The sequence below is a fragment of the Protobothrops mucrosquamatus genome, unplaced genomic scaffold (assembly GCF_001527695.2).
Source record: "Protobothrops mucrosquamatus isolate PMUCROS unplaced genomic scaffold, P.Mucros_1.0 scaffold3292, whole genome shotgun sequence".
Taxonomy (NCBI): Eukaryota; Metazoa; Chordata; class Lepidosauria; order Squamata; family Viperidae; genus Protobothrops; species Protobothrops mucrosquamatus.
The window spans coordinates 149,700-160,559 of NW_015389282.1; the positions used below are offsets into that span (position 1 = coordinate 149,700).

At 38.5% G+C, this 10,860-nt stretch overlaps 1 protein-coding gene across 1 annotated transcript in view; it reads right to left on the reverse strand.

Moving 5' to 3' along the window:
* Positions 1-10,860, reverse strand: part of LOC107297407 (KAT8 regulatory NSL complex subunit 1-like) — a gene marked incomplete at its 5' end in the record, with an annotated part of 64,354 nt that overhangs the window by 18,327 nt on the left and 35,167 nt on the right. Inside the window, one exon of the mRNA XM_015826775.1 lies at positions 8,456-8,513. Within this exon, the coding sequence (XP_015682261.1) occupies positions 8,456-8,513 (58 nt within the window). The remainder of the gene's footprint in view (positions 1-8,455; positions 8,514-10,860) is intronic.

Consider the following 10,860-nt stretch of genomic DNA (forward strand, 5'->3'; position numbering starts at 1 on the left):
ATTGACGACGTCTGCGAGCATCAATTAGCAAGTCCAGGTGTGAGCCTTCCGAATCTGACTCATGCTCCTCACACAGCTGAGCTTCATCAGAAACACGACTGGAGGGGCCAGGCTCTTCATCAAGCCGTGAGTCCTGTAATTCATCAGAGCCTCCCTCTGACCCTGACGGCCCCTCAAAGGCCTCCTCCACCTCCTCCTCCTCAGATTCCTCAGACTCAGCGGTTGGGAACACAGGCTGGCACGGAATCACAACACCCCCCTCCCGGGTGCTCCACCGGCTTCTGTGGCTTTACCGCCCAAGCATTCTATTAAAACAAAATATTATCGTATTTTATTTGAGTATGTTTACACGATCCACAAGCAATGCCCTGTAAGCGATTTTTAAATCAACTTTTAGAATTTTTAAATTTTAATTTTTTTTAAAAAAATGGAAAAGTCTTTTACATTTTTTTGAACATTTTGTAAACTTTAAAAATTTTTAATCCTTCAATGAACTAGAGAAAAAAATATAGTCATGGAAATAAAGACTGATACTGTTGTGATTTGCAAAATATGTTCCATGTATGTGCTTATGCCCATGGAGGACCCAAATTACACATGTACCAAATGCAGACTAAACGAATTACTGAAAGAAAAAGTAAAGGGTCTAGAGGCAACTCTAGCCACTGAGACTCAACCTACAAAACTAGAAACTCCAATCTAAGGAAGAAGACTATATCCAAATTGAACATAATAAGAAACAAACAACTACTAGAAGAAATGAATCTGTACATGAACCTTTAGAGATAGACTGATGATGGAAACATGTCACTCATAGAAGAAAATAAAAACCAAGAGCAATGCCCTTGCCTAGATGGTTCCGTCCCAGGCGACTGATGGACCCTGAGAGGTTCCTGACGGAGCTTGGGCCATATCCGGAGGATCTGGTCCACGACTCGGCGGAAAATCAGGCGGTGGCTTGGGAGACAACTGCCGCCGCAGCATTGGACCGAGTCGTGCCTTTGCGGCCTCTGACCCGACGTAGATCTCGATTGGCTCCCTGGTTTACCGAGGAGCTGAGAGNTTTTTGTGTTTTTGTATTTTTGTATTTGTGTATAGTATCTGTTTTTAAATATGCTGTGAACCGCCCTGAGTCCTATGGGAGAAGGGCGGTATATAAATTAAATTATTATTATTATTATTATTATTATTATTATTATTATTATTATTATTATTATTACCCCACCCTTCTATAGACAGAAGCGGCGAATTAAACCCTTATGGGGAATAAAAATATAAAATACTAGTTTGGATAAATTTGAAAGCTAAGAAAATTGTTAAAACTCTATACCTAAAAAAGCATTGATGAAATTATATATATATAAAAAGAACAAAAATAACGCTTTGTTCTAAAAAGTTGAAAAATGAACAGTGACATCTAGTGGAGGATTAGAGAAAACTATAGCAGCATTTACCCAGAATTTGGCAAGACGCCTAGAAATAGCAAAAACCCGCTGGGAACAAAGCATTGAGCTATCTACTACTGAGTGAAACTACATATGTTTAGAAACTACATATGTTTGCTGACCTTCTGAGATTATAAACACACTGAGTGACATTCTTAAACCTAAGAACTGTTTGCAGAAATAGAAAAATCTTGGCCTTTGGCTAATCTTCTAAAGGAGAAATTACTGGAAAACCTTTAAATGGTCAAATACTTTGGATTGAATCCTGACTGGTTGATAATTACAAGACCCCTGAAAAGAAGAGCTGTCACAAAATATTGTTTTCAGTGGTGCCTTGACAATTGGAAACGTATTGGATTATAAACCCATTATATAAAGATAAGAACTATGTAAGATTTGGCTGTTTGGATTTTAAGATGGGTTGGCTTGATAAAGCTAATTGAAAAAATGAAAAACTACTTAGAGGGGAGAGATAAAACAGATATTATATACCTATCTAAAAGTGATAGAAAACCATACCCAACACCTTCTCCTGAAGACCCCAGTTTGGAGCTTCAAAGATCTGCAGGAACAATGACTCAAGACAAAACAAATACATTCCAGGAGAAAATATACACAATGCTGCGACAGATTGAAACGATAATTGTTTCAAACCATGATGAGATTAGAAATATGTTTGACAATATAAATGAACATATCTCTAACTTAAACCTACAATTAAACACTCAAAAAATGACAAAGAATGAACAAACAAATCAGACAACAGAACATAAATTAAATGAAAGAGACTTAAATAGAAAAGCTACAAATGAAGAAAACTACAATTTAATACAAACAAAAAAAATCTGCAAAACCTCACTATAATAAACAAGACAAAAAAGATGATTTATCCTCCAGGACTTCAAAACAAATTTGATGATAAAAAAAGAAGAACTAATAAAATGGATTAAAGAACTGTCAGAAGAATCATTAAAACGTGGGAGACAAAAACCTGATACTTTATTTGATTTGTCTTTTTTATCCCCAACAACACTTAGAAAAATACAACCTGGCAAGCCAAACGTACTGATTTGGAAAGCAACCTGGCAAAAGAAGAAGATTAAAGTTGGAGTCATATTGTTGGAATATGGGCAAAAGAATAAAGCTTGTAAAGGGGCCCTATAGTAAGAGGAATAAGATATATAAGTAGTATAATATTTTTAGAATATATGAAATGTTAAAACATTGAGAGGGTCTATTTAAATGAAAAGTTTGGATATTTAAAGGTAATGAATTTTGAGAAAATTATGACTGATAAGAGTGGGGAAACTAAGCTTCAATAAGAATCTTGAAAACAGGACATATAATGATTCAATAAGATGACTTTTATAAATACAATGGAAACAAGCTGATTAAAAACATGTTATATGTTGATGTTATTACTATATGCATAAATACTAAAAAATGTTTATATTCCACTTGGTATATACTGAAAATATTAAGAATTATATTTGTTTAATGTAGACAAAAGGAGAATATTACAGGAAGAAGAGAGGACCAAGAAATATATTACCAACATATTGATTAATTGTAGAAATTAATTATCATTGTTTTAAATATATGAACCCAGACAACACACTGTTCACGAAGCACTAAAGATTGTTATTGTAAAAAAATCAATAAAATATATGAAGAAGGAGGAGGAGGAGGAGGAGGAGGAGGAGGAGGAGGAGGAGGATAGAGGGGGTTGAAGTTGCAGGAACTTTGGGGGAGAGTGACCATGTCGTATTAGAATTCAATATAATGCAGACACAAGCAATAGAACATAATCAAACCAGTGTCTTAGACTTTAAAAGAGCTGATTTCAACAAACTTAGAGCTTGGGAAGGATTCCATGGATGAAAATCTTAAAGGGGAAAACAACACAAGAAGCTTGGGAAACTGAAAAATATGATTATAAAAGCCCAGTCCAGCACAATACCACTGAAAAAGAAAAATAAGAAATCCAAGAAAAAACCAGCATGGTTACACAAAGAACTCTCTGATAACACTGGTCTACAAATTTTGGAAAATTATCGACCTCCAAGATAAAATGTGTTAATTCTTACAAATTTTGATTAGATGAATTGGTAAATAGGTGATAAAGGTGCTGGTTGGCTCAAGTTTTCAAGATGTTACACAATAAAGATTTATACACAGATGAGTATATTTGCCTACAAGGGAGGGAGGTGTCTTAATGATCATGATGCCTCATAAATTTGACAAATTACAGTAGAACAATGAAAATGGTACCACATGGATGTGTATAAATTTATCTTCACTTTCAGACTAAAGATTATTACCTATCTGTAATTTATTGTTCTTTTATTGCAAGGTACATTTGTCTTGGTCAGATCTACGCATCATACAGTTACATTTGGTGGCTTGTGAAAGTGTCATTGCCTAACATTTCCAAGGAACAGTTGTGTGATATTTTCCCTCAGAAGCCAAGATACCTCAAAACTGTGTACACAATGCAGATAACTTCTGTTACATTTGTGGCAAGGTTACATTTGCATCTCAAAAGTGCAGTATGACGGCAGTGGTAAAAAAGGTAAAAAAAAAAAAAATAGGGGATCAGGACAAGAGTTGGGCCCCTCATTGTTGTTGTGTTACATGTGCAATTTATTTGCGTCATTGGCTAAACAAGAAGAAAAAGTCCATGCCTTTCACAGTCCCAATGGTCTGGAGGGAACCCACCAATCATAGTAGCGACTGCTATTTTTGCATGGTTCCCCCAATTGCAAAAGGGATCTCAAGAAAGAAGAAGTGGACCGTGGAACATCCAAACATTCCATCCGCACTGCATCCTGTACCCCATGGTGAGGACTTGCCAATTCCAGATCCACCAGAATCCTATTCTCTAGACTCAGAAGATGATAAAGACGATGATCCAGGGCCGTTGATCTCAGAGGACCCAAACTTTAGCCCACCGTATGCTCCTCCTGAACCACATCTAATTTCACAGAGTGAACTAAACCTGGTCAGGGATTTGGATTTGCCTAAGCGTAAGGCAGAGCTACTGGGCTCCAGATTACAACAGTGGAACCTCTTGCAGAGTGATGTCAGGATCTCCATTTTCCGTGATCGCCAAAAAGATCTGGTTCAGTATTTCTTAGTGGAAGGTGATTTGGTTTATTGCAATGATATCAATGGTTTAATGACAGACCTTAACATTACCCACAATCCAGATGAATGGAGAGTGTTCATAGATTCTTCTAAAACGAGTCTAAAAGCTGTTTTATTGCACAATGGCAATGTTTTGCTATCTATTCCTGTCAGGCATGCAGTCCACATGAAAGAAACATATGAGAATTTGAAACGGCTGCTGAGGTGTATAAAGTACGAGGAACATCAGTGGCTGCTCTGTGGTGATTTGAAAGTTGCTGCCCTGTTGCTTGGCCTGCAGGGTAGATAAATGAAGTAGTGCTGTTTCCTCTGTGAATGGGACAGTCGAGTCAGAGATTCTCATTATGTCAAGAAAGACTGGCCATCACGACAGTCCTGGGAGCCAGGAAAGAAAAATGTTCAAAATCCAGCTCTTGTTGACTCTCAGAAAATTTTGTTACCACCATTGCATATAAAGCTGGGGCTGATGAAGAACTTTGTAAAGGCTATGGACAAAACAAAACCAGGTTTCCAAGACTTAGTGAAGCCAAAATCAACGAAGGCGTCTGTTGGTCCATAGATTCAAGAACTTCTCCGAGATGAAAAGTTTGATCATCTGTTGCGCGGCAAGGAAAAGAAGGCATGGAAAGCCTTCAAGTTCGTGGCAACAGAGTTTCTTGGGAACAGCAAGGCAGATGACTATGAAAAACACGTAGAAAATCTGCTTAGGTCTATAAAGCACTTGGTGCAAACATGTCACTGAAAATTCACTTCTTACACTCGCATTTAGACTATTTCCCTTTGAACTGTGGGGCAGTGAGTGATGAGCATGGAGAGAGATTCCACCAGGATATTGCAGGCATGGAGAAAAGATACCAAGGGAAATGGAGTCCGTCCTTGCCGATTACTGCTGGAATCTCCCCAGGGATGATCCTACTGCAGTTCACAAGAGAAAAGCCAAAAAGTGCAATTTAGATACCATTTAATCTGATGTTAGAGATTGTCAGTTTTTCATGCAAAAAGCATGAAAATGTTACATGAAAAACCAATAAGTTATGTTATGTTATTGGTATTGGTATTGGTATCAATAAAAAGATAAATTTATAATGATTGGTGTGGCACCATTCTCATTGCTATATCACATTTTGCAGAAAAGGTATGGAGCATAATCGCACATCCCCCTCATAATTTTGAATTATTTTGATGCAATTTTGACCTGAAGCTGTATCTTGGAAACTGGAGCCAATTAATTCTCAGGACTTAATTTTCCTTTATTAGTGACCCAATTCTGGTAAAATTTAGCTACTTTCATTTCCGAGGCTTTCTCCTTGTAGACCAGTGTAAACTGAAAGACAAAAAGGATAAGTGCAAAAAATGGATAGAGGGACACATAACTAAGGCAGAATACCAGCATATAGCCCTAATCTGCAAAGATGAAGTCAGGAAAGCTAAGGCTCAGAATGAACTAAGACTTGCAACAAATGTTAAAAATAATTTTAAAAAGTTTCTTTCAAAATGTTAAAAAAAAAGAAAAAAGTCATAGAAACAATCAGTCTGCTAATGGGACAAGATGGCAAGGAAGTGACGGGTAGCAGGCAGAAAGCAGAGCTACTTTATTCCTTCATCTGTCTTCACACAAAAAGAAAAATAGCCCAACCTACCAAAAACAGAACTGTAAAAGACAAAGTAGGAATTCAAATTAAAATAGGCAAGAATCTGGTAAAAGAACACCTGTCCACTCTAGATGACTTCAAATCACCAGGACCTGATGGGTTACATCCCAGAGTTCTGAAGGAGCTGGCAAATGTTATCTCAGAACCATTGTACCATTATCTTTCAAAAATCTTGGAAATCCAGGGAATTACCTGAGGATTGGAAAAGAGCTGATGTGGTTCCCAACTTCAAAAAGAAAAAAAAACAGCCCCAGGAAACTACAGACCAATCAGCCTGACATCAATACCTGAGAAGATCCTGGAAAAGATAATCAAGCAGCAGATCTGCGAGCATCTAGAAGCAAGTGAAGTTATAACCATAAGCAAATATCGGTTTGTCAAAACAGATCATGCCAAACCAATCTTATTTCATTCTTTGACAAAGTGACTATATTAGTGTACCAGCGAAATGCTGTGGACATAGTATACTTGGATTTCAGTAAGGCATTTGACAAAGTAGACCACAACTTACTTCTTGGTAAGCTAGAAAAATGTGGGACAGACAGTATCACCACCAGATGGATTCATAACTGGCTGACAAACTGCACTCAATGTGTAGTCCTTAATGGAACTATATCTACGTGGAGGGAAGTAAGCAGTGGGATACCCCCAAGGTTCTGTTTTAGGCCCTGTACTCTTCAATATCTTCATAAACCATCTAGATGAGAGAATAGAAGGGGAACTCATCAAATTTGCAGAGAGCACCAAGCTGGCAGGAATAGCCAACACCCAAGAAGATAGGCTCAAGATCCAGATGGATCTTGACAGTCTTGAACACTGGGCCCTATCTAACACAATACTTCGGCAAGAAAAACCAAATGTATAGGTACAGATTAGGTGAAACTTGGCTCAACAGCAGTAACTGTGAGAGGGATCTTGGAGTCCTAGTGGACAATCACTTAAATATGAGCCAGCAGTGTGCTGCAGCCACCAAAAAAGCCAATGCAATCCTAGGCTGCATTAACAGAGGGATAGAATAAAGATCACGTGAAGTGACAGTACCACTTTATAATGCCTTGGTAAGACCACACTTGGAATACTGCATCCAGTTTTGGTCACAATATAGAAAAGATGATGAGACTCTGGAAAGAGTACAGAGAAGAGGAACAAACATGACTAGGGGGCTGGAAGCTAAAACATATGAAGAACGGTTGCAGGGATTGGGTATGTCTAGTCTAGTGAAAAGAAGGACTAGGGGTGACATGATCGCAGTGTTCCAATATTTGAGGGGCTGCCACAAAGGGGTCAACCTATTTTCCAAAGCACCAGAAGGCAAGAGAAGAAACGATGGAAACTAATCAAGGAGAGAAGCAACCTAGAACTAAGGAGAAATTTACTGACAGTGAGAACAATAAACCAGTGGAACAGCTTGCCTCCATACGTTGTGGGTGCTTCATCACTGGAGGCTTTTAAAAAGAGACTGGACAGCCATTTGTCTGAAATGGTACAGGGTCTCCTGCTTAAGTAGAGGATTGGACTAGAAGACCTCAAAGGTCCCTTCCAACTCTGTTATTGTTATATAAATAACAAACCTTCACAAGACAGTCTCCACAGCCTGATCTTATGCCTTTCAAGGATTATCCAGGCACAATTATTAATATTGGCTGGGAATGGCAGTTCCACAAAATTAGTGGGTGCTAGGGTGGGGAAACCTATGTCCAGAAAATCAGCTGGCTCTCCACTTTTAGTTTCTTAACAGTGACAGCAGCCACACTGAAGTATAATTCTATTTTTTCGACCAAAAATGCCCTGTAGGCAGATACTTCCATTGCTATCAGCCATTCAACATGCCCAAATAATGGCTCTGGACTGCTTCAAAAAGTATTCTTCCTTGGAAAAAGTCAACATGTGTTGATGACATGGTCATTTTAGGATGGAAAGAAAGTGGTTCATGTTGCAGGTTTTGCCATCTCCTTTGGTAAAGTTATTTGCACTGAAGGAATGTCAATATAATATACAGCAGGGGTGTCAAACTCACAACATCATGCAATGTGTCACGACGTATTGCAACTTTTTTTCCATTGCCGGCAATGGGGTGGGCGCAGTTTCGGCATGACGCATCCGGCCCGTGGGCCGGCAGTTTGACACCCCTGATATACAGCATCAGAATTTGCACAGAATCCCATGCATGGAGATTATGCACAGACAACGAAGGAAAGTCATTACAATTACCTCTTCAGTGTCTTCATCTGGATTCACCTTCAGAGCACCAACATCCACAACACACCAGCTGAAACAATTGTTCAAAACAAAGAAGAGTAGATAAGGAAAGACACCCCCCCCCCCCATTGTCACCTGGATACAACAGCAAAGGGAATTCTTCTACTCTTGCCTTTGGTTTTTCCTCCATGGAGCTCATGGAGATATTTTCATTGAGGAACAAAGCAACTCAAGAAGGTAGCTGAAAACTGAGCTTAAACCTTTCTAGGGAATGTCAGAGCCATGGAGGACCCTGAGCTTTATGATGGCATTTTAGACTACCTGCCTCTTCTTACCCTCAGTGGCCCTGATTTTCAACCACGCCTTTCTAACTCTTCAGTCTTTTCCCAGTCTTTCACAGTAAAGCAAATAATAGAAATGACTGCTTCAAAAGCTTCGTTCCAGAGTTCTTAAGCAGCCTTATCTCAATCTGCCCTTTTAATATGCAGTGGCATAAGTTTAGGTGTAGACAAAACAGTTCATACCAACTCATTCCTCCTGCTCTCTGTACTGTATGTACTAGGCTGCAACTCCACTCACACTTTGCAAAATCTCTTGTGAGATCTGCCATTTTTTAAAAAATCACTATTTGGAGAGTGTGTGAAAAAAGGTTGCAAAATCAGGTCTGGTCACATGTTTTATGACTCTCATGACTTACAACCAAAATTGTGGGTTCAATTATGGTCATTAAGTCAAGGACTACAGCGAATATAGAAAGTCTACACTTGCCTGTTAAAATGCCAGGTATTTAAGATATTAAAAAATCAGACCAAGATAAATCACTTCAGAATTTTTCCTACATTTAATATACTATAAGCTGTGCAATTCAATTAAAAAACAAACTGAAATCTTTTAGGGGGGAAAATAAAAATAAAGTGGTTGCGTAAGTGTGCACACCCTCTTATAAGTAGTGATGTGGCTGTGTTCAGAATTAACCAATTACATTCAAACTGATGTTAAATAGTAGTCAGTACACTCCTGCCATCAATTAAAGTGACTCTGATCAAGCCCATATAAAGTTCAGCTGTTCTAGTAGGTGTTTCCTGACATTTACTCAGCTGCCTCTAACAGCAAATCCATGGCGGGAAACAGCTTAGCATAAAAAGGATCTCATTGTTGAAAGGTATTAGTCAAGAAAAGAGTACAAAAAAAATATCCCAAGGCATTGGATACACCATGGAACACAGTGAAGACAGTCATCAACAAGTGGAGAAAATATGACACAATTGTGACATTACCAAGAACTGGATGTCCCTCCAAAATTGATGAAAAAACAACACTGGCTCAAGAGCCTGCCAACAGGCCTACAGGAACATTAAAGGAAGCTGCAGGAATTTTTGGCAAGTGCTGGTTGTACACTACATGTGACAACGATCTCCCGTATTCTTCATGTCTGGGCGGTAGGGTGGCAAAATGGAAGCCTTTTCTTTAAAAAAAAAAAATCCAAGCCTGGCTACATTTTGCAAAAGTCTACATAAAATCTGACAAAAGCATGTGAGAAAATATGTTATAGTCTGATGAGACCAAGGTTGAACTTTTTGGCCATAATTCCAAAAAGGTTGTTCGGCACAAAAAAAACACTGCATCACCCAAAGTACTCCATACCCACAGTGAAGTGTGGTGGCAGCAGCATTATGCTTTGGGACTGCTTTTTGTCAGCTGAAACTGGGGCTTTAATCAAGGTGAAGTAAATTATCAACAGTTCCAAATATCAGTCAATTTTGGTACAAAACCCTCAGGCCTCTGCTTACAATGCTGAAGATGAAGAGGAATTTCACCCTTCAACATGACAACTCAAAACATTCCTCCCAATCAACAAAGCAATGTCTTTACCAGAAGATCAAAGTTTTGGAAAGGCCCAGCCAGAGCTCAGACCTGAATCCAATTGAAAATCTGTGGGGTGACCTGAAGAGGGCTGTGCACAGGAGATGCCCTCACAATGTGACAGATTTGGAGCACTTTTGCAAGGAAGAGGGGGCAAAGATTCCCAAGGCAAGATGTGCCATGCTGATAGGCTCCTACCCCAAAAGACTGAACGCTGTCATAAAATCAAAAGGTGTTTCAACAAAGTATTAGTTTAAGGGTGTACACACTTATGCAACCACGGTCTTGTAAGTTTTTATTTTTATTTCCCCTCCAAAAGTTCTGAGGTTTTTTTTCAATTGAAATTGTAAAGGTGATAATAATAATAATAATAATAATTTAATTTATATACCGCCCTTCTCCCGCAGGACTCAGGGCGGTGCACAGCATATTAAAACAGATACAAATGTAAAATACAAAGATAAAAACCCCTATAAAACCAAATTAAAAACCAAATATTAGAAGCTGTATTCCAATTAAAATTATACTTAAAATCATCCCTAAGTAAAATCCTC